General features: G+C 45.4%; 1 protein-coding gene across 1 annotated transcript; it reads left to right on the top strand.

Moving 5' to 3' along the window:
* The first annotated feature begins 4,590 nt into the window (after window positions 1-4,590).
* On the top strand, window positions 4,591-21,532 carry stoml1 (stomatin (EPB72)-like 1). The gene is made up of 7 exons (XM_046352130.1): window positions 4,591-5,443; window positions 5,594-5,700; window positions 8,137-8,286; window positions 10,720-10,923; window positions 15,061-15,292; window positions 19,803-20,024; window positions 20,972-21,532. The coding sequence occupies exons 1-7, from the start codon at window positions 5,278-5,280 to the stop codon at window positions 21,172-21,174; spliced, it is 1,284 nt and encodes a 427-aa protein (XP_046208086.1). The 5' UTR covers window positions 4,591-5,277; the 3' UTR covers window positions 21,175-21,532.
* Window positions 21,533-25,303: the final 3,771 nt, after the last annotated feature.

Below are 25,303 nucleotides of genomic sequence, written 5' to 3'. Positions count from 1 at the left end.
ACGTTTGGCCCCTGTGCTATTGATTTCAACATGTTATAGCTGGAAGTGATTAACACATATTTTTTTGTTGTTGTTACATTTAGCGACAGATGCAATTTTCTGTGGTGGTTTGGGGAGAGCAGTGTGTTTGCTTCCTGGTTTAAATTCACTCTTTTTCAGGTTTTAACTATACAATTTCTTCCATATAGTCACATGTCCTCATCTGCTTGCATGCTCCTCCCCTATCAAGGTGTTTTGGTACTTCCCTTATGCACTATGTACTTTCTGCATGCTCCTCCCCTATCAAGGTGTTTTGGTACTTCCCTTATGCACTATGTACTTTCTGCATGCTCCTCCCCTATCAAGGTGTTTTGGTACTTCCCTTATGCACTATGTACTTCCCCTCCCCTATCAAGGTGTTTTGGTACTATGTACTTTCTGCATGCTCCTCCCCTATCAAGGTGTTTTGGTATTCCCCTTATGCACTATGTACTTTCTATGCTGCCTCCCTGTGTTTTTATCCCTTATGCACTATGTACTTTCTACCTGCTGTTTATTATCTACGCATAGTCACTTCACCCCTACCTACATGTACAGATTACCTCTAACGTCTACACTTGTTGTATTCAGCATTTCACACTAACGTCTACACTTGTTGTATTCAGCATTTCACACTAACGTCTACACTTGTTGTGTTCGGCGCATGTGACAAATAAAGTTTGATTTGATTTAATTTGAAACATCTCCCCTATTGATCTTGTTTAGGGACAATACAAGTATTCCACTGAATGCGCTGTCTGTTGCAGATCATCATTCTCCCAAGTCGTCCTATAATAACGTGGTCACATTAGGCTCCCAGCAGGCCCTGTTATTCAGGAAACACGTGTTCAGTCTCCTCTCCAATCAGAGCGACTATTCCTCAAGCACCTAGAACCTATAACGCTAAAATTAAATATTGCCTAAATATGTATTATTGTACATTTGAAATGTATTCCCTTTTATGTGTGGCAGTAACACAACCAGTCGCAATGATTTAATCTGATTAGGCTACTTTAAAAGTCTCCTGTAGGTAAGAACATGTTCATCCAAAATACACTATATATACATAAGTATGTGGACACCCCTTCAAATTAGTGGATTCGGCAATTTCAGCCACATCCGTTGCTGACGGGTGTAAAAAAAATCAAGCACACCGCCATGCAATCTCCATAGACAAACATTGTCAGTAGAAGGGCCTTATTGAAGAGCTCAGTGACTTTCAACGTGACACCGTCATAGGATGCCATCTTTCCAACAAGTCAGTTTGTCCTGCTAGAGCTGCGCCGGTCAACTGTCAGTGCTGTTATTGTGAAGTGGAAATGTCTAGGAGCAACAATGACTCAGCCAAGAAGTGGTAGGCCACGCCATCTCACAAAACAATGACTCAGCCAAGAAGTGGTAGGCCATCTCACAAAACAATGACTCAGCCAAGAAGTGGTAGACCACGCCATCTCACAAAACAATGACTCAGCCAAGAAGTGGTAGACCACGCCATCTCACAAAACAATGACTCAGCCAAGAAGTGGTAGACCACGCCATCTCACAAAACAATGACTCAGCCAAGAAGTGGTAGGCCATCTCACAAAACAGGACCGTGTAAAATGAATCTGTCCTCGGATGCAACACTCACTACCGAGTTTCAAACTTCCTCTGGAAGCAACGTCAGCACAAGAACTGTTCGTCAGGAGTTTAATGAAATGGGTTTCCACGGCTGAGCAGCCGCACACAAGCCTAAGATCACCATGCGTAATGCCAAGCGTCGGCTGGAGTGGTGTAAAGCTCGTCGCCATTGGAAACGCGTTCTCTGGGGTGATTAATCATGTTTCACCATCTAGCAGTTTCTGGGTTTGGCAGATGCCATGAGAGCGCTATCTGCCCCAATGCATAGTGTAAACTGTAAAGTTTGGTGGAGGAGGAATAATGGTCAAGGCCACTTAGTTCCAATGAAGGGTGAAATCTTAACGCTATAGCAAACAATGACATTCTAGACGATTCTGTGCTTTCAACCTTGTGGGAACAGGTTTGAAAAGGCCCTTTCTGTTTCATTATTACAATGCCCTCTCCCTTTCCTGTTTCAGCATTACAATTCCCTCTCCCTTTCCTGTTTCGGCATTACAATTCCCTCTCCCTTTCCTGTTTCAGCATTACAATTCCCTCTCCCTTTCCTGTTTTGGCATTACAATGCCCTCTCCCTTTCCTGTTTCAGCATTACAATTCCCTCTCCCTTTCCTGTTTCATTATTACAATGCCCTCTCCCTTTCCTGTTTCAGCATTACAATTCCCTCTCCCTTTCCTGTTTCAGCATTACAATGCCCTCTCCCTTTCCTGTTTCAGCATTACAATTCCCTATCGCACAAAGCCTGGTCCCTTTCCTCAAGTCAGTGAGTCAACACAGGAAGGAGCAATGGATGGATTTTTATTTTATTTTTAAATTGAACCTTTATTTAACTAGTTCATTTATTTCCAACGCTGCAATGACGGGACACACACAGCATTAGTCGACGGGATATAAATAGCACTCCCACAGCAATTCTCCATCAATCTGCCGTATAATATACTAACAAACAAAAAAACTATCGAAATGTCTATCAAGATCATTGTGATCAGATTGTGGATTTAACCATTTCTAATCGATCCTAATTTACTATAATAAAAATACATTGTTTCCATGTGTAATCTCACATTCACAACATCATAATAAACCATCATCCATTTTAGTATTCAAGATGTATAAAATGAACCTGAAAATGACTCAATGTCCCCATCTTGTGGCGAAGAAATACAATACATCTGGAATATACAACATATTTTCCTAAACGAACAAAACCAGGCTAGTACGCTGGCTGGGTTTATTAAACAAATACTTTATACATTTGTCATAAATTACCTGCAATGATGGGACACACACACAGTATGGATTAATGATCATTAGTCGACAGGATATAAATATGACTCCTAAAAGAAGATGCATTTTCCAGTTTTTCAGAAAACTGAGATTCGAAAACAACATCTAGTGGAAAGCCTTCCCAGAAGAGTGGAGGCTGTTATAGCAGCAATGTTCCAACATCTAGTGGAAAGCCTTCCCAGAAGAGTGGAGGCTGTTATAGCAGCAATGTTCCAACATCTAGTGGAAAGCCTTCCCAGAAGAGTGGAGGCTGTTATAGCAGCAATGTTTCAACATCTAGTGGAAAGCCTTCCCAGAAGAGTGGAGGCTGTTATAGCAGCAATGTTCCAACATCTAGTGGAAAGCCTTCCCAGAAGAGTGGAGGCTATTATAGCAGCAATGTTCCAACATCTAGTGGAAAGCCTTCCCAGAAGAGTGGAGGCTGTTATAGCAGCAATGTTCCAACATCTAGTGAAAAGCCTTCCCAGAAGAGTGGAGGCTGTTATAGCAGCAATGTTCCAATATCTAGTGGAAAGCCTTCCCAGAAGAGTGGAGGCTGTTATAGCAGCAATGTTCCAACATCTAGTGGAAAGCCTTCCCAGAAGAGTGGAGGCTGTTATAGCAGCAATGTTCCTACATCTAGTGGAAAGCCTTCCCAGAAGAGCGGAGGCTGTTATAGCAGCAATGTTCCTACATCTAGTGGAAAGCCTTCCCAGAAGAGTGGAGGCTGTTATAGCAGCAATGTTCCAACATCTAGTGGAAAGCCTTCCCAGAAGAGTGGAGGCTGTTATAGCAGCAATGTTCCTACATCTAGTGGAAAGCCTTCCCAGAAGAGTGGAGGCTGTTATAGCAGCAATGTTCCTACATCTAGTGGAAAGCCATATTAATGCACATGATTTTGGAATATAGTGTATAATTCCAGCATCCTCAGAATGGCTTGACATCAACCAGGTTTCCATCCAACCTTTTTATGTAAGAAAAGTTTTTTAATCAGGAAAGTACTTTTCTGATAAAATAAAAAAGCCATCACATTTTAGGAAAGTATGCAGTTTTTTTCGGCTACAAATGAAATAAATTATGATTAACTTCACAGGGTGGTGGAAGTGCACAGAGATGAGGTTGATGCTCCTTTCAATAAATATCAAGGGTCTTATTCTGGTGACATGATTTTGATGCTTAGCCGCCATTAGACAAATAAAATTAATATTGCACTTTTGTCCATAATAATCTCATCATGCATCTGGCTATACCAGTACATGGCCGGATTTATGGACGGGGCCTAGGAGTCCTGGTCCGCCCTATTTTACGTCCTTGCACATCCAGATAATGTATTTATTTCTCATTTATTTGACCGATATCTGCATCAGATACACGTTCTACATATAGTAAGACTGAGGGACGCTGGTTCGCTCGCTAGTTTCCGCAGAGAGGAAGAGGTGAAGCGTGTACCGACACGGTGAAACACCGCTTCCCGTTCATTTTCAATGGAAGGAAAGCGGTGACAAATGGCGAGGGGCCGTTGGGCAGCGCGAATATGGCGTGAGAGGCGGTGAAAACGTTCAGCCACAGATAGAACGATGAGACAGATATTTCACCGGATGTATAACTGTGAAGCATCCGCTTGGCGTTTCCAATCACCATCATTCTGGCAGTGAGAGGAAGCCCAGTGTCCGGCAGTGGGACAAAATGGAAGGAGATCGATTTTGGGGCTGAAATTCTGCACATTTTCTCATCGATGAAACATGTTTTTTTTTATCACAATACAGTTTTCTGTTCCCAAAACTAGAATCTGATACGAACAGAGTGGACTACATTTTGTAGACTTTAATCTTTGCTCAAGTTGTTTAAAAGGAGTGTAAATGTGAATTGAGTTATTGCACACAGAGTAGGCGTTCCCTAACGGAAATATGCACATATCTTCTTGAACGGGCCAATAGGATAGAAAAAAAAATAGAAAAATAAGTACAGGACAAACGAAAGGAGGGTGCGGGGCCGTGGGTATCAGTGAAGGATTTATTGATTTTGTCCTAAAAAAAATGAAGTTACTAAAAGTAAACTTAAGTTATGTAAGTGCAGTGGCATGTTTGGTGGATCACAGAGAGGAGTGTACACGGTAGACCGGAACACAGAGCAGCCGTCCGCTAGATGGCGGTGTATTCCTAACTCTCTCCTCAAGCTGCACTTTGCCCTGCAGCCGAGCAACAGCTAAACCCGGAAGTAACGCACTTACTTGCCAACAAAATACATAAAAGAAAAAAAAATCAACAATTTGACCGTTAAAACATCTATTTAATGCCATGATTTTGTCCATAAAATACACACATATTTAACTTATTTTAGTGAGGTCGTTATTGAGCGTTAAAGTTTACAGGACAATGTATAATAAAGCGTCTGGATATCAGTCTCTACCGCAACGAGATTTGCTCACTGCCAAACCGGGGTTGTTCGTGGCGACAGAAAGCTTCGTCCAATCTCCATTCCACCATCATAAAGGACATTCGTTTGACTACATCCCCAATGTTAGAGACAACGACTACAGTGGTAAGTATTGGCTAAATGAATGCACGACTCGTTAGCTCCATCCGTCCTCTACTGTATTTATAATTATGATTAGGTAGACTGGTTCTTATTCTCTCAAATGTATTTGATTAGCTCCTAGATCAAACCTAACATCTCTTCTCTATTCTCCAGACTCCACTCAGGGATGGCTGTCCTGGATCTGCAATGTTATTGTCTGCTTCATGGTCTATGTCTGCACCTTCATAACCTTCCCCATATCAGGCTGGTTCGTACTGAAGGTAACACACTAACCTTCCCTCATATCAGGCTGGTTCGTACTGAAGGTAACACACTAACCTTCCCTCATATCAGGCTGGTTCGTACTGAAGGTAACACACTAACCTTCCCCATATCAGGCTGGTTCGTACTGAAGGTAACACACTAACCTTCCCCCATATCAGGCTGGTTCGTACTGAAGGTAACACACTAACCTTCCCCCATATCAGGCTGGTTCGTACTGAAGGTAACACGGTAACACACTAACCTTCCCCCATATCAGGCTGGTTCGTACTGAAGGTAACACACTAACCTTCCCTCATATCAGGCTGGTTCGTACTGAAGGTAACACACTAACCTTCCCTCATATCAGGCTGGTTCGTACTGAAGGTAACACACTAACCTTCCCCATATCAGGCTGGTTCGTACTGAAGGTAACACACTAACCTTCCCTCATATCAGGCTGGTTCGTACTGAAGGTAACACACTAACCTTCCCTCATATCAGGCTGGTTCGTACTGAAGGTAACACACTAACCTTCCCCATATCAGGCTGGTTCGTACTGAAGGTAACACACTAACCTTCCCTCATATCAGGCTGGTTCGTACTGAAGGTAACACACTAACCTTCCCTCATATCAGGCTGGTTCGTACTGAAGGTAACACACTAACCTTCCCCATATCAGGCTGGTTCGTACTGAAGGTAACACACTAACCTTCCCTCATATCAGGCTGGTTCGTACTGAAGGTAACACACTAACCTTCCCCATATCAGGCTGGTTCGTACTGAAGGTAACACACTAACCTTCCCTCATATCAGGCTGGTTCGTACTGAAGGTAACACACTAACCTTCCCTCATATCAGGCTGGTTCGTACTGAAGGTAACACACTAACCTTCCCTCATATCAGGCTGGTTCGTACTGAAGGTAACACACTAACCTTCCCTCATATCAGGCTGGTTCGTACTGAAGGTAACACACTAACCTTCCCTCATATCAGGCTGGTTCGTACTGAAGGTAACACACTAACCTTCCCTCATATCAGGCTGGTTCGTACTGAAGGTAACACACTAACCTTCCCTCATATCAGGCTGGTTCGTACTGAAGGTAACACGGTAACACACTAACCTTCCCCCATATCAGGCTGGTTCGTACTGAAGGTAACACACTAACCTTCCCCCATATCAGGCTGGTTCGTACTGAAGGTAACACACTAACCTTCCCCCATATCAGGCTGGTTCGTACTGAAGGTAACACGGTAACACACTAACCTTCCCCCATATCAGGCTGGTTCGTACTGAAGGTAACACACTAACCTTCCCTCATATCAGGCTGGTTCGCCTGAAGGTAACACACTAACCTTCCCTCATATCAGGCTGGTTGTACTGAAGGTAACACACTAACCTTCCCATATCAGGCTGGTTCGTACTGAAGGTAACACACTAACCTTCCCTCATATCAGGCTGGTTCGTACTGAAGGTAACACACTAACCTTCCCTCATATCAGGCTGGTTCGTACTGAAGGTAACACACTAACCTTCCCCATATCAGGCTGGTTCGTACTGAAGGTAACACACTAACCTTCCCTCATATCAGGCTGGTTCGTACTGAAGGTAACACACTAACCTTCCTCATATCAGGCTGGTTCGTTGAAGGTAACACACTAACCTTCCCCATATCAGGCTGGTTCGTACTGAAGGTAACACACTAACCTTCCCTCATATCAGGCTGGTTCGTACTGAAGGTAACACACTAACCTTCCCCATATCAGGCTGGTTCGTACTGAAGGTAACACACTAACCTTCCCCATATCAGGCTGGTTCACTGAAGGTAACACACTAACCTTCCCTCATATCAGGCTGGTTCGTACTGAAGGTAACACACTAACCTTCCCTCATATCAGGCTGGTTCGTACTGAAGGTAACACACTAACCTTCCCCATATCAGGCTGGTTCGTACTGAAGGTAACACACTAACCTTCCCTCATATCAGGCTGGTTCGTACTGAAGGTAACACACTAACCTTCCCTCATATCAGGCTGGTTCGTACTGAAGGTAACACACTAACCTTCCCCATATCAGGCTGGTTCGTACTGAAGGTAACACACTAACCTTCCCTCATATCAGGCTGGTTCGTACTGAAGGTAACACACTAACCTTCCCCATATCAGGCTGGTTCGTACTGAAGGTAACACACTAACCTTCCCTCATATCAGGCTGGTTCGTACTGAAGGTAACACACTAACCTTCCCCATATCAGGATGGTTCGTACTGAAGGTAACACACTAACCTTCCCTCATATCAGGCTGGTTCGTACTGAAGGTAACACACTAACCTTCCCCCATATCAGTCTGGTTCGTACTGAAGGTAACACACTAACCTTCCCTCATATCAGGCTGGTTCGTACTGAAGGTAACACGCTATCTCTGTTGATTTATTAACAGGAATATCTGTCCTACAGGTTGTCCCTAACTACCAGCGCATCGTAGTGTTTCGTCTGGGCAGAGTACGTCCTCCTAAAGGGCCAGGAGTGGTGTTGCTTCTGCCTCTTATTGACCAATGGCAGAGAGTTGACCTACGAACCCGGGCCTTCAACATCCCTCCATGCCAGGTACACGCACGCACGCACGCAAGCTAGCTCAAACATTAACGATGTGCAGGGTACAAATCAAACTGCTGTTTTTAGTTCTGACTGTCTGCTAAAGGACTCAAATGTAAATTATAGTGTCCTAAATAACCACTACACCACACAAACACATCTACAGGTCACCGCCACAGGTCCCTGCCAGGGACGGCGGTGTGGTGTCTGTAGGAGCAGATATCTAGTTATATAACCCTCTCTATAACCGTTATAACCCTCTCTATAACAGTTATAACCCTCTTTATAACAGTTATAACCCTCTCTATAACAGTTATAACCCTCTCTATAACCGTTATAACCCTCTCTATAACAGTTATAACCCTCTCTATAACAGTTATAACCCTCTCTATAACAGTTATATAACCCTCTCTATAACAGTTATAACCCTCTCTATAACAGATATAACCCTCTCTATAACAGATATAACCCTCTCTATAACAGTTATAACCCTCTCGATAACAGTTATAACCCTCTCTATAACAGTTATAACCCTCTCTATAACCGTTATAACCCTCTCTCTGCTGTGATATAACAGGTTACTACCAGGGACGGAGGTGTGGTGTCTGTCGGGGCAGATATTCAGTTATATAACCCTCTCTATAACAGTTTTAACCCTCTCTATAACAGTTATAACCCTCTCTATAACAGTTATAACCCTCTCTATAACAGTTATAACCCTCTCTATAACAGTTATATAACCCTCTCTATAACAGTTATAACCCTCTCTATAACAGATATAACCCTCTCTATAACAGTTATAACCCTCTCTATAACAGTTATAACCCTCTCTATAACAGTTATAACCCTCTCTATAACCGTTATAACCCTCTCTCTGCTGTGATATAACAGGTTACTACCAGGGACGGAGGTGTGGTGTCTGTCGGGGCAGATATTCAGTTATATAACCCTCTCTATAACAGTTTTAACCCTCTCTATAACAGTTTTAACCCTCTCTATAACAGTTATAACCCTCTCTATAACAGTTATAATCCTCTCTATAACAGTTCTAACCCTCTCTATAACAGTTCTAACCCTCTCGATAACAGTTTTAACCCTCTCTATAACAGTTATAACCCTCTCTATAACAGTTCTAACCCTCTCTATAACCGTTATAACCCTCTCTATAACAGTTCTAACCCTCTCTATAACAGTTATAACCCTCTATAACCGTTATAACCCTCTCTATAACAGTTATAACCCTCTCTATAACAGTTATAACCCTCTCTATAACAGTTATAACCCTCTTTATAACAGTTATAACCCTCTCTATAACAGTTATAACCCTCTCTATAACCGTTATAACCCTCTCTATAACCGTTATAACCCTCTCTATAACAGTTATAACCCTCTCTATAACAGTTATAACCCTCTCTATAACAGTTATATAACCCTCTCTATAACAGTTATATAACCCTCTCTATAACAGTTATAACCCTCTCTATAACAGATATAACCCTCTCTATAACAGTTATAACCCTCTCTATAACAGTTATAACCCTCTCTATAACCGTTATAACCCTCTCTCTGCTGTGATATAACAGGTTACTACCAGGGACGGAGGTGTGGTGTCTGTCGGGGCAGATATTCAGTTATATAACCCTCTCTATAACAGTTTTAACCCTCTCTATAACAGTTTTAACCCTCTCTATAACAGTTATAACCCTCTCTATAACAGTTATAACCCTCTCTATAACAGTTATAATCCTCTCTATAACAGTTCTAACCCTCTCTATAACAGTTCTAACCCTCTCTATAACAGTTCTAACCCTCTCTATAACAGTTCTAACCCTCTCTATAACAGTTTTAACCCTCTCTATAACAGTTCTAACCCTCTCTATAACAGTTCTAACCCTCTCTATAACAGTTATAACCCTCTCTATAACAGTTATAACCCTCTCTATAACAGTTATAACCCTCTCTATAACAGTTATAATCCTCTCTATAACAGTTCTAACCCTCTCTATAACAGTTCTAACCCTCTCTATAACAGTTTTAACCCTCTCTATAACAGTTCTAACCCTCTCTATAACAGTTCTAACCCTCTCTATAACAGTTCTAACCCTCTCTATAACAGTTCTAACCCTCTCTATAACAGTTCTAACCCTCTCTATAACAGTTATAACCCTCTATAACCGTTATAACCCTCTCTATAACAGTTATAACCCTCTATAACAGTTCTAACCCTCTCTGCTGCGTTATAACAGGTTACTACCAGGGACGGAGGTGTGGTGTCTGTCGGGGCAGATATCCAGTTATATAACCCTCTCTATAACCGTTATAACCCTCTCTGCTGCGTTATAACAGGTTACTACCAGGGACGGAGGTGTGGTGTCTGTCAGGGCAGATATCCAGTTATATAACCCTCTCTATAACAGTTATAACCCTCTATAACCGTTATAACAGGTTACTACCAGGGACGGAGGTGTGGTGTCTGTCGGGGCAGATATCCAGTTCCGTATCTGGAGCCCGGTGATGTCAGTGCTGTCGGTTCAGGATCTTAACGCCTCCACACGCCTCACTGCCCACAACGCCATGACAACCAGCCTGGGCAGGAAGAGCGTCAGGGAGATTCAGACTGAGAGAATCAAACTGGGAGAATACCTTGGGGTGAGGCAGCAGTACACATCACACACTGAACAAAAATATCAACTCAACATGCAACAATTTCAGAGATTTTACTGAGTTACAGTTCAGATAAGGAAATCAGTCAATTTAAATACTTTAATTAGGCCCAAATCTATTGATTTCACATGACTGGGAATACAGATATGCATCTGTTGGTCACAGACACCTTTAAGACTAAAAGGTAGGGGAGTGGATCAGAGAACCAGTCAGTATCTGGTGTGGATCAGAAAACCAGTCAGTATCTGGTGTGGATCAGAAAACCAGTCAGTATCTGGTGTGGATCAGAAAACCAGTCAGTATCTGGTGTGAATCAGAACACCAGTCAGTATCTGGTGTGGATCAGAAAACCAGTCAGTATCTGGTGTGGATCAGAAAACCAGTCAGTATCTGGTGTGGATCAGAAAACCAGTCAGTATCTGGTGGGGATCAGAAAACCAGTCAGTATCTGGTGTGGATCAGAAAACCAGTCAGTATCTGGTGTTGATCAGAAAACCAGTCAGTATCTGGTGTTGATCAGAAAACCAGTCAGTATCTGGTGTGGATCAGAAAACCAGTCAGTATCTGGTGTGGATCAGAAAACCAGTCAGTATCTGGTGTGGATCAGAAAACCAGTCAGTATCTGGTGTGGATCAGAAAACCAGTCAGTATCTGGTATGATCACCATTTGCCTCATGCAGCACCACACATCTCCTTCACATAGAGTTTATCAGGATGTTGATTGTGGCCTGTGGAATGTTGTTCCACTCCTCTTCAATGGCTGTGGAATGTTGTCCCACTCCTCTTCAATGGCTGTGGAATGTTGTTCCACTCCTCTTCAATGGCTGTGGAATGTTGTCCCACTCCTCTTCAATGGCTGTGGAATGTTGTTCCACTCCTCTTCAATGGCTGTGGAATGTTGTCCCACTCCTCTTCAATGGCTGTGGAATGTTGTCCCACTCCTCTTCAATGGCTGTGGAATGTTGTTCCACTCCTCTTCAATGGCTGTGGAATGTTGTCCCACTCCTCTTCAATGGCTGTGGAATGTTGTTCCACTCCTCTTCAATGGCTGTGGAATGTTGTCCCACTCCTCTTCAATGGCTGTGTGAAGTGGCTGGATATTGGCGGGAACTGGAACATACTGTTGTACACGTCAATCCAGAGCATCCCAAACATGCTCAATGGGTGAAATGTCTGGTGAGAATGCATGCCATGGAAGAACTGGGACATTTTCAGCTTCCAGGAATTGTGTACAGATCCTTGCGACATGTGGCCGTGCATTATCGTGCTGAAACAGGATGTGATGGCGGCAGATGAATGGCCCGACAACGGGCCTCCAGGATCTCGTCACGGTTTCTCTGTGCGTTCAATTTGCCATCGATTAAAATGCAGTTGTGTTCGTTGTCGGCAGCTTCCGCCTGCCCATACCATAACCCCACCACCACTATGGGGCACTCTGTTCACAACGCTGACACCAGCAAACCGCTCGCCCACATGACGCCATACACGTGGTTTGTGGTTGTGAGGCCGGTTGGATGTACTGCCAAATGCCGGCTCCCTCAAAACTTGAGACAACTGTGGCATTGTTTTGTGTGACACAACGGCACAATTTAGAGTGGCCTTTTATTGTCCCCAGCACAAGGTGCACCTGTGTAATGACCATGCTGTTTAATCAGCTTCTTGATATGCCTTTTATTGTCCCCAGCACAAGGTGCACCTGTGTAATGACCATGCTGTTTAATCAGCTTCTTGATATGTCCCCAGCACAAGGTGCACCTGTGTAATGACCATTGTCCCCAGCACAAGGTGCACCTGTGTAATGACCATGCTGTTTAATCAGCTTCTTGATATGCCTTTTATTGTCCCCAGCACAAGGTGCACCTGTGTAATGACCATGCTGTTTAATCAGCTTCTTGATATGCCTTTTATTGTCCCCAGCACAAGGTGCACCTGTGTAATGACCATGCTGTTTAATCAGCTTCTTGATATGCCTTTAATTGTCCCCAGCACAAGGTGCACCTGTGTAATGATCATGCTGTTTAATCAGCTTCTTGATATGCCACACCTGTCAGGTGGATGGATTATCTTGGCAAAGGAGAAAATGCCCACTAACAGAGATGTAAACACATTGGGGCCAAAATGTTAGAGAAAGAAGCTTTTTGTGTTTACAGAATATTTCAGGGATCTGTTATTTCAGCTCATGAAATATGGGACCAACACTTTACATGTTGCATTTATATTTTTGTTCCGTGTATTTAAATATAACACTTAATATGCATTAGTGCTGGGCGATATGGCAAAAATATAATTTCACATTATTTTTCAAATTTATGACAGTTTTATGTTAGTAGTGTTGTCACCTTAGGATGACAACACAACATTCTAAGTGATTTCAATGGGTCTTTCTCCATTCTGATTGGTTTATAGCAGGGATGGGCAACTTTGATTGGGGGTGAGACCATAAAAACCTGAGTGGCTCGTGGGGCTGCAGTGGCTCGTGGGGCTGCAGTGGCTCGTGGGGCTGCAGTGGCTCGTGGGGCTGCAGTGGCTCGTGGGGCTGCAGTGGCTCGTGGGGCTGCAGTGGCTCGTGGGGCTGCAGTGGCTCGTGGGGCTGCAGTGGCTCGTGGGGCTGCAGTGGCTCGTGGGGCTGCAGTGGCTCGTGGGGCTGCAGTGGCTCGTGGGGCTGCAGTGGCTCGTGGGGCTGCAGTGGCTCGTGGGGCTGCAGTGGCTCGTGGGGCTGCAGTGGCTCGTGGGGCTGCAGTGGCTCGTGGGGCTGCAGTGGCTCGTGGGGCTGCAGTGGCTCGTGGGTCTGCAGTGGCTCGTGGGTCTGCAGTGGCTCGTGGGTCTGCGGATCTACATCCATCCACACTACAGGTTTAAATAGCTGGTTGCTAGATTAACTTACCATTTACCCATCTTGTTCAATTAAACTTCAACCCCAAAAAGATTTCAGCATTATCATCCATTTCTGTATTTCCTCATTTAAGATCATTTCCACACTGCAAATCAAATCAAATTTTAACACAGGCCTGCAAGATATGGGCAAATAAATCTAGGTTTTATTTTTAACCTAATATGGCACATTCGATTTAGATCAAAACTCTTGGATGAACTGTTGGAATCTTGGAAATATAATGATTTATTCCAGTAGTTATATATTCTATAGTTAGAATATAATAGTGGGCACTTTGAATACAGTGTTTGACATGACAACAAATGAAAATGCCAGGGTGGAGTTATTGTGACAGGGTAGGAACCAAAGTGATGGTCAGCGTTTTCTAGGGGACCCTATAATCTTTGGCTACATTAAATGTATTCTCTTAGCTACTTCACGTAGCCAGAGAAATAGTATGAGGTTAGTAATCATAGCGTCTCTCTCCATTGAAAACAGACGGTTGACCTCAACAACCCTCATCAAATATATATATATATTTTTTATAATATTGAGATGTATCCACCAATCCAAAGAAAGGAGAGGCGGGAGCTAGACAGTCCTCTGTGCCGCTTTGTGGACAACGATTCCCATTGTCAGGGTTGAGAGACATGTATCTTGTCAGTATATCCATAATCTTTGATGTAGCAATATCATATTTAACAAAACCAAACATTGAAATACCGTTATATAAGGTAAGGTGAAAACCCAAAGTGAAAATACAGTCTTATCGCCCGGCCCTAATATGCATCAGGTCACAGTTATCATCTAATCTGTTAGGGTCACTGTATCTTGGTAAGTTAGTACTCATGGGGCGGCAGCGTAGCCTAGTGGTTAGAGCGTTGGACTAGTAACTAGCAACCGGAAGGTTGCGAGTTCAAACCCCCGAGCTGACAAGGTACAATGCCAGGGAGGCATCTGTCGTTCTGCCCCTGAACAGGCAGTTAACCCACTGTTCCTAGGCCGTCATTGAAAATAAGAATATGTTCTTAACTGACTTGCCTGGTTAAATAAAGGTAAAATAAAAAAATAACATCTCTTGTACCGTTGTGTGGATGTTCCCTCTCTCCATCTTCCCTCACTTCCTCTCTCCTCGCCTCCTTCTGAAAACCCATTGCAGTTCCTCCGTTTAGGTCCTCTCCTACAAAGTGTTTTATAGAAGGAGAGAGAGGATGTGAAATCACCATGGTTTCTTTACCTTTCTTTCCCAGATGGACATCAATGAGATGACCAAGCCCTGGGGTCTGGAGGTAGACAGGGTGGAGCTGACTGTAGGTGCTGTCCTGAAGCCCCCAGAGGACCATTCATCTGGGCCTGGCTCGGTTATCCTACCCCCCTCTATTCCTGGTCTCGAGGGCCTGGCCGGACCCATACAACAACTGGCTATGCACTTCCTGGGCAATATGGCTGGCGCTAACAATGGAGCTCCCCTGGTTAGGACAGGTACAGTAACAATGGAGCTCCCCTGGTTAGGACAGGTACAGTCACATAGTAACAATGGACCTCCCCTGGTTAGGACAGGTACAGTCACATAGTAACAATAGAGCTCCCCTGGTTAGGACAGGTACAGTCACATAGTAACAATGGACCTCCCCTGGTTAGGACAGGTTCAGTCACATAGTAACAATGGAGCTCCCCTGGTTAGGACAGGTACAGTCACATAGTAACAATGGAGCTCCCCTGGTTAGGACAGGTACAGTCACATAGTAACAATAGAGCTCCCCTGGTTAGGACAGGTACAGTCAATGGACCTCCCCTGGTTAGGACAGGTAGTAACAATGGAGCTCCCTGGTTAGGACAGGTACAGTCACATAGTAACAATAGAGCTCCCCTGGTTAGGACAGGTACAGTCACATAGTAACAATGGAGCTCCCCTGGTTAGGACAGGTACAGTCACATAGTAACAATAGAGCTCCCCTGGTTAGGACAGGTGTCACATAGAACAATGGAGCTCCCCTGGTTAGGACAGGTACAGTCACATAGTAACAATAGAGCTCCCTGGTTAGGAGTGGACCTCCCTGGTTAGGACAGGTACAGTCACATAGTAACAATAGAGCTCCCTGGTTAGAGTGGACCTCCCCTGGTTAGGACAGGTACAGTCACATAGTAACAATGGAGCTCCCTGGTTAGGACAGGTACAGTCACATAGTAACAATGGACCTCCCTGGTTAGGACAGGTTCAGTCACATAGTAACAATGGAGCTCCCCTGGTTAGGACAGGTACAGTAACAATGGAGCTCCCCTGGTTAGGACAGGTACAGTAACAATGGAGCTCCCCTGGTTAGGACAGGTACAGTCACATAGTAACAATAGAGCTCCCCTGGTTAGGACAGGTACAGTCACATAGTAACAATAGAGCTCCCCTGGTTAGGAGTGGACCTCCCCTGGTTAGGACAGGTACAGTCACATAGTAACAATGGAGCTCCCCTGGTTAGGACAGGTACAGTCACATAGTAACAATGGACCTCCCCTGGTTAGGACAGGTTAAGTCACATAGTAACAATGGAGCTCCCCTGGTTAGGACAGGTACAGTAACAATGGAGCTCCCCTGGTTAGGACAGGTACAGTCACATAGTAACAATGGACCTCCCCTGGTTAGGACAGGTTCAGTCACATAATAACAATGGAGCTCCCCTGGTTAGGACAGGTACAGTCACATAGTAACAATGGAGCTCCCCTGGTTAGGACAGGTACAGTCACATAGTAACACTGGAGCTCCCCTGGTTAGGACAGGTACAGTCACATAGTAACAATGGAGCTCCCCTGGTTAGGACAGGTACAGTCACATAGTAACAATGGACCTCCCCTGGTTAGGACAGGAACAGTCACGTAGTAACAATGGACCTCCCCTGGTTAGGACAGGTACAGTCACAATATACCTCCCCTGGTTAGGACAGGTACAGTCACATAGTAACAATGGACCTCCCTTGGTTAGGACAGGTACAGTCACAATATACCTCCCCTGGTTAGGACAGGTAGTCACATAGTAACAATGGAGCTTCCCTGGTTAGGACAGGTACAGTCACATAGTAACAATGGAGCTCCCCTGGTTAGGACAGGTACAGTCACATAGTAACAATAGAGCTCCCCTGGTTAGGAGTGGACCTCCCCTGGTTAGGACAGGTACAGTCACATAGTAACAATAGAGCTCCCCTGGTTAGGAGTGGACCTCCCCTGGTTAGGACAGGTACAGTCACATAGTAACAATGGAGCTCCCCTGGTTAGGACAGGTACAGTCACATAGTAACAATGGACCTCCCCTGGTTAGGACAGGTTCAGTCACATAGTAACAATGGAGCTCCCCTGGTTAGGACAGGTACAGTAACAATGGAGCTCCCCTGGTTAGGACAGGTACAGTCACATAGTAACAATGGACCTCCCCTGGTTAGGACAGGTACAGTCACATAGTAACAATGGAGCTCCCCTGGTTAGGACAGGTACAGTCACATAGTAACAATGGACCTCCCCTGGTTAGGACAGGAACAGTCACGTAGTAACAATGGACCTCCCCTGGTTAGGACAGGTACAGTCACAATATACCTCCCCTGGTTAGGACAGGTACAGTCACATAGTAACAATGGACCTCCCTTGGTTAGGACAGGTACAGTCACAATATACCTCCCCTGGTTAGGACAGGTAGTCACATAGTAACAATGGAGCTTCCCTGGTTAGGACAGGTACAGTCACATAGTAACAATGGAGCTCCCCTGGTTAGGACAGGTACAGTCACATAGTAACAATAGAGCTCCCTGGTTAGGAGTGGACCTCCCCTGGTTAGGACAGGTACAGTCACATAGTAACAATAGAGCTCCCCTGGTTAGGAGTGGACCTCCCCTGGTTAGGACAGGTACAGTCACATAGTAACAATGGAGCTCCCCTGGTTAGGACAGGTACAGTCACAATATACCTCCCCTGGTTAGGACAGGTACAGTCACATAGTAACAATGGACCTCCCTTGGTTAGGACAGGTACAGTCACAATATACCTCCCCTGGTTAGGACAGGTAGTCACATAGTAACAATGGAGCTTCCCTGGTTAGGACAGGTACAGTCACATAGTAACAATGGAGCTCCCCTGGTTAGGACAGGTACAGTCACATAGTAACAATAGAGCTCCCCTGGTTAGGAGTGGACCTCCCCTGGTTAGGACAGGTACAGTCACATAGTAACAATAGAGCTCCCCTGGTTAGGAGTGGACCTCCCTGGTTAGGACAGGTACAGTCACATAGTAACAATGGAGCTCCCCTGGTTAGGACAGGTACAGTCACATAGTAACAATGGACCTCCCCTGGTTAGGACAGGTTCAGTCACATAGTAACAATGGAGCTCCCCTGGTTAGGACAGGTACAGTAACAATGGAGCTCCCCTGGTTAGGACAGGTACAGTAACAATGGAGCTCCCCTGGTTAGGACAGGTACAGTCACATAGTAACAATAGAGCTCCCCTGGTTAGGACAGGTACAGTCACATAGTAACAATAGAGCTCCCCTGGTTAGGAGTGGACCTCCCCTGGTTAGGACAGGTACAGTCACATAGTAACAATGGAGCTCCCCTGGTTAGGACAGGTACAGTCACATAGTAACAATGGACCTCCCTGGTTAGGACAGGTTCAGTCACATAGTAACAATGGAGCTCCCCTGGTTAGGACAGGTACAGTAACAATGGAGCTCCCCTGGTTAGGACAGGTACAGTAACAATGGAGCTCCCCTGGTTAGGACAGGTACAGTCACATAGTAACAATAGAGCTCCCCTGGTTAGGACAGGTACAGTCACATAGTAACAATAGAGCTCCCCTGGTTAGGAGTGGACCTCCCCTGGTTAGGACAGGTACAGTCACATAGTAACAATGGAGCTCCCCTGGTTAGGACAGGTACAGTCACATAGTAACAATGGACCTCCCCTGGTTAGGACAGGTTCAGTCACATAGTAACAATGGAGCTCCCCTGGTTAGGACAGGTACAGTAACAATGGAGCTCCCCTGGTTAGGACAGGTACAGTCACATAGTAACAATGGACCTCCCCTGGTTAGGACAGGTTCAGTCACATAATAACAATGGAGCTCCCCTGGTTAGGACAGGTACAGTCACATAGTAACAATGGAGCTCCCCTGGTTAGGACAGGTACAGTCACATAGTAACACTGGAGCTCCCCTGGTTAGGACAGGTACAGTCACATAGTAACAATGGACCTCCCCTGGTTAGGACAGGTACAGTCACATAGTAACAATGGAGCTCCCCTGGTTAGGACAGGTACAGTCACATAGTAACAATGGACCTCCCCTGGTTAGGACAGGAACAGTCACGTAGTAACAATGGACCTCCCCTGGTTAGGACAGGTACAGTCACAATATACCTCCCCTGGTTAGGACAGGTACAGTCACATAGTAACAATGGACCTCCCTTGGTTAGGACAGGTACAGTCACAATATACCTCCCCTGGTTAGGACAGGTAGTCACATAGTAACAATGGAGCTTCCCTGGTTAGGACAGGTACAGTCACATAGTAACAATGGAGCTCCCCTGGTTAGGACAGATACAGTCACATAGTAACAATGGAGCTCCCCTACTCCCGTAAATGCAAATGAATGACTTAAAAATCATACAATGTGATTTTCTGGATTTTTGTTTTAGATTCCGTCTCTCACAGTTGAAGTGTAACTATGATAAAAATTACAGACCTCTACATGCTTTGTAAGTAGGAAAACCTGCAAAATCGGCAGTGTATGAAATACTTGTTCTCCCCACTATGCAGACAGGCAGACAGACAGACAGTCAGTACCAGTCAAACGTTTGGGCACACCTACTCATTCAAGTTTGACATTTTTTTTTCTTCACTTTTTACTATACAGCATCAGCTTATCTATATCTCTGTGTCCTCAGAGGACAGCATCAGCTTATCTATATCTCTGTGTCCTCAGAGGACAGCATCAGCTTATCTATATCTCTGTGTCCTCAGAGGACAGCATCAGCTTCTCAGACGAGGTGAGCAGTGCTCCCCTGGCTATAAGTCGTACGGGAGCCAGGGATGAAGCTGTAACCAGGCCCATGTCAGTGCTGGAACTGTACGAGGGCCTTCTCCTCTCAGAGTCTCTGGTCAGTCAGGTGGGAGCCTGCTTCCTGTTCCTCCTCCAATCGCCTGACGGACAACAGACAAGCTATTACGTAGACCTCAGCCAAGGTGAGATGACGACAAACTGTCATTCTATAGAGTCTTATTTGGGCCGGGTTTCCTGGACAAAAAGCATTCTCCGAGGATGGTTTGTTCTAGGTCTGGGAAACTGGCGTGACATTGTTTTGCAAACAATGGTCTTTGGACCTCCTTTGTCATGTGAAGCAATTGACTTATCCTCTGTAGTTTGGGCGGCAGGGTAGCCTAGTGGTTAGAGTGTAGAGGCGGCAGGGTGGCCTAGTGGTTAGAGTGTAGAGGTGGCAGGTAGCCTAGTGGTTAGAGTGTAGAGGTGGCAGGGTGGCCTAGTGGTTAGAGTGTAGGGGCGGCAGGGTGGCCTAGTGGTTAGAGTGGAGGGGCGGCAGGGTAGCCTAGTGGTTAGAGTGTAGGGGCGGCAGGGTAGCCTAGTGGTTAGAGTGTAGGGGCGGCAGGGTAGCCTAGTGGTTAGAGTGGAGGGGCGGCAGGGTAGCCTAGTGGTTAGAGTGTAGGGGCGGCAGGGTGGCCTAGTGGTTAGAGTGTAGGGGCGGCAGGGTGGCCTAGTGGTTAGAGTGTAGGGTGGCAGGGTGGCAGGGTAGCCTAGTGGTTAGAGTGTAGGGGCGGCAGGGTAGCCTAGTGGTTAGAGCGTTGGACTAGTAACCGGAAGGTTGCAAGTTCAAACCCCCGAGCTGACAAGGTACAAATCTGTCGTTCTGCCCCTGAACAAGGCAGTTAACCCACTGTTCCTAGGCCGTCATTGAAAATAAGAATTTGTTCTTAACTGACTTGCCTGGTTAAATAAAGGTTAAAAAATATATATAATTTTTTTTTTTTTTAAACAGTCTCTATCCCTCCGGCCTGTGTTTGATAAGATAAACCTTTTTAGGGCCAGTTTCCCCAGACACATTCATAACTTTCAATAGGATTGAACATCCTTTCTAGTTTAGGGCTTACAGTGAGTTCCCCTCCTCCTCGGTGTGTAGGTAGTGGCTCAGCCGGACCAGGGTCCCCTCCAGAGGGCCAGGTACCAGACGTCACCCTCAGTCTGACGGACCAGGACCTGCTGGCTGTGTTCGAGGGAACCCTACGACCCTTCGCAGCCTACGCCACTGGGCGACTCAAGGTCCAGGGAGACCTGAAGACTGCCATGAAGCTGGAGGAAGTTATCAAGCTACTCCGGCCTTAAGCACTGACTTCAGACCTGTCCTTATATAAGTACCAGGTCCTAGAAATACATGGTTCTGACCTTAACCACTGGCTTCAGACCTGTCCTTATATAAGTACCAGGTCCTAGAAATACATGGTCACTAATAACAGTTCATATAGACCCATCTCTTTGATGTTGACAAGCATGTCAATCTCTCATGGCTCAAAGTGGAAGAGAGATTTGACTTCCTCATTACGTGTTTTTGTATGAAGTGTTGACAAGCTGAAGGTACCGAGCTGTCTGTTTAAAGTACTGGCACACAGCTCGGATAAAAATGCATACCCCAACAAGACATGCCACCAGAGGTCTCTTCACAGTCCCCAAGTCCAGAACAGACTACGGGAGGCGTACAGTACTACATAGAGCCATGACTACATGGAACTCTATTCCACAGTACTACATAGAGCCATGACTACATGGAACTCTATTCCACAGTACTACATAGAGCCATGACTACATGGAACTCTATTCCACAGTACTACATAGAGCCATGACTACATGGAACTCTATTCCACAGTACTACATAGAGCCATGACTAGATGGAACTCTATTCCACAGTACTACATAGAGCCATGACTAGATGGAACTCTATTCCACAGTACTACATAGAGCCATGACTACATGGAACTCTATTCCACAGTACTACATAGAGCCATGACTAGATGGAACTATATTCCACAGTACTACATAGAGCCATGACTACATGGAACTCTATTCCACAGTACTACATAGAGTCATGACTACATGGAACTCTATTCCACAGTACTACATAGAGCCATGACTACATGGAACTCTATTCCACAGTACTACATAGAGCCATGACTACATGGAACTCTATTCCACAGTACTACATAGAGCCATGACTACATGGAACTCTATTCCACATCGGGTAACTGATGCATAGAGAATGACTTAAAAACTGGAAAAACACTATGGAACAGTACTGTGAAGAGACAACAACATGGACACATGCACATTCACACAGTAACACACAGAGCCATGACTAACAACTCTATTCCACATCAGGCACAGACACATGCAGTAGACACACATGATAAAAACTGATAAAACACATGGATTTATCACTGTAGATATGTGGTAGTGGTCTGAGGGTACACACTTAATGTGTTGTGTATTCTGTAATAAATATATTGCAATGTTTTTAAAATTGTGTAACTGCCTTAATTTTGCTGGACCCCAGGAAGAGTAGCTGCTGCCTCGGCAGGAACTAATGGGGATCCATAATAAACCCTAGAAAGAGTAGCTGCTGTCTTGGCAGGAACTAATGGGGATCCACTTAAACCCCAGAAAGTTGTGTATTCTGGAACTAAATATAATAAACCCCAGAAAATTGTGCTGCCTTGGCAAACTTGCTGGAAACCCCAGGAAGAGTAGCTGCTGCCTCGGCAGGAACTAATGGGGATCCATAATAAACCCCAGGAAGGGTAGCTGCTGTCTTGGCAGGAACTAATGGGGATCCATAATAAACCCCAGGAAGGGTAGCTGCTGCCTTAGCAGGAACTAATGGGGATCCATAATAAACCCCAGGAAGTGTAGCTGCTGCCTTGGCAGGAACTAATGGGGATCCATAATAAACCCCAGGAAGAGTAGCTGCTGCCTTGGCAGGAACTAATGGGGATCCATAATAAACCCCAGGAAGAGTAGCTGCTGCCTTGGCAGGAACTAATGGGGATCCATAATAAACCCCAGAAAGAGTAGCTGCTGCCTTGGCAGGAACTAATGGGGATCCATAATAAACCCCAGAAAGAGTAGCTGCTGCCTTGGCAGGAACTAATGGGGATCCATAATAAACCCCAGGAAGAGTAGCTGCTGCCTTGGCAGGAACTAATGGGGATCCATAATAAACCCCAGAAAGAGTAGCTGCTGCCTTGGCAGGAACTAATGGGGATCCATAATAAACCCCAGAAAGAGTAGCTGCTGCCTTGGCAGGAACTAATGGGGATCCATAATAAATCCCAGGAAGAGTAGCTGCTGACTTGGCAGGAACTAATGGGGATCTATAATAAACCCCAGAAAGGGTAGCTGCTGCCTTAGCAGGAACTAATGGGGATCCATAATAAACCCCAGGAAGTGTAGCTGCTGCCTAGGCAGGAACTAATGGAGATCCATAATAAACCCCAGGAAGAGTAGCTGCTGCCTTGGCAGGAACTAATGGGGATCCATAATAAACCCCAGGAAGAGTAGCTGCTGCCTTGGCAGGAACTAATGGGGATCCATAATAAACCCCAGAAAGAGTAGCTGCTGCCTTGGCAGGAACTAATGGGGATCCATAATAAACCCCAGAAAGAGTAGCTGCTGCCTTGGCAGGAACTATTGGGGATCCATAATAAACCCCAGGAAGAGTAGCTGCTGCCTTGGCAGGAACTAATGGGGATCCATAATAAACCCCAGAAAGAGTAGCTGCTGCCTTGGCAGGAACTAATGGGGATCCATAATAAACCCCAGAAAGAGTAGCTGCTGCCTTGGCAGGAACTAATGGGGATCCATAATAAACCCCAGGAAGAGTAGCTGCTGACTTGGCAGGAACTAATGGGGATCCATAATAAACCCCAGGAAGAGTAGCTGCTGCCTTGGCAGGAACTAATGGAGATCCATAATAAACCCCAGGAAGAGTAGCTGCTGCCTTGGCAGGAACTAATGGGGATCCATAATAAACCCCAGGAAGAGTAGCTGCTGCCTTGGCAGGAACTAATGGAGATCCATAATAAACCCCAGGAAGAGTAGCTGCTGCCTTGGCAGGAACTAATGGGGATCCATAATAAATACAAATGAACACATTCAGTTCACATAGACTCATCTCTGTGATGTTGTGGTTATTACATACAGTTCACTACTCCTCATCCAGATGGGTTGGCATTCTCCTCCTCATCCAGATGGGTTGGCATTCTCCTCCTCATCCAGATGGGTTGGCATTCTCCTCCACCTTCTCATCAACATCCAGATGGGTTGGCATTCTCCTCCACCTTCTCATCAACATCCAGATGGGTTGGCATTCTCCTCCACCTTCTCATCAACATCCAGATGGGTTGGCATTCTCCTCCTCATCCAGATGGGTTGGCATTCTCCTCCACCTTCTCATCAACATCCAGATGGGTTGGCATTCTCCTCCACCTTCTCATCAACATCCAGATGGGTTGGCATTCTCCTCCACCTTCTCATCAACATCCAGATGGGTTGGCATTCTCCTCCACCTTCTCATCAACATCCAGATGGGTTGGCATTCTCCTCCACCTACTCCTCAACATCCAGATGGGTTGGCATTCTCCTCCACCTACTCCTCATCATCCAGATGGGTTGGCATTCTCCTCCACCGACTCCTCAACATCCAGATGGGATGGCATTCTCCTCCACCTACTCATCATCCAGATGGGTTGGCATTCTCCACCTTCTCATCAACATCAAGATGGGTTGGCATTCTCCACCTACTTTTCAACATTCAGATGGGTTGGCATTCTCCTCCACCTACTTGTCAACATTCAGATGGGTCGGTATTCTCCTCCACCTACTTGTCAACATTCAAATGGGTTGGCATTCTCCTCCACCTACTCGTCATCATCCAGATAGGTTGGCATTCTCCTCCACCTACTTGTCAACATCCAGATGGGTTGGCATTCTCCTCCACCTACTCATCAACATCCAGATTGGTTGCCATTCTCCTCCATCTCCTCGTCAACATCCAGATGGGTTGCCATTCTCCTCCATCTCCTCGTCAACATCCAGATGTGTTGGCATTCTCCACCACCTACTCCTCCTCACCCAGATGGGTTGGCATTCTCCTCCACCTACTCATGAACATCCAGATGGGTTGGCATTCTCCTCCACCTACTCCTCATCCAGATGGGTTGGCATTCTCCACCACCTACTCATCAACATCCAGATGGGTTGGCATTCTCCTCCACCTTCTCATCAACATCCAGATGGGTCAGCATTCTCCTCCACCTACTCGTCAACATCCAGATGGGTTGGCATTCTCCTCCACCTACTCGTCAATATCCAGATGGGTTGGAATTCTCCTGCACCTACTCCTCAACATCCAGATGGGTTGGCATTCTCCTCCACCTACTCGTCAATATCCAGATGGGTTGGA

Source organism: Oncorhynchus gorbuscha, linkage group LG06, assembly GCF_021184085.1.
Source record: "Oncorhynchus gorbuscha isolate QuinsamMale2020 ecotype Even-year linkage group LG06, OgorEven_v1.0, whole genome shotgun sequence".
In the NCBI taxonomy this organism is placed as follows: domain Eukaryota; kingdom Metazoa; phylum Chordata; class Actinopteri; order Salmoniformes; family Salmonidae; genus Oncorhynchus; species Oncorhynchus gorbuscha.
Note: the sequence above shows the minus strand (reverse complement) of the source record. Positions and strands in the feature narration are given on the sequence as shown.

Coding starts and splice junctions, on each gene's coding strand:
- stoml1 (XM_046352130.1), top strand. CDS start 5,278: ATGTATAATAAAGCGTCTGGATATCAGTCTCTACCGCAACGAGATTTG. Junction 8,287..10,719: donor TCAACATCCCTCCATGCCAG/GTACACGCACGC, acceptor CCGTTATAACAG/GTTACTACCAGGGACGGAGG. Junction 15,293..19,802: donor AGCTCCCCTGGTTAGGACAG/GTACAGTAACAA, acceptor CTGTGTCCTCAG/AGGACAGCATCAGCTTCTCA.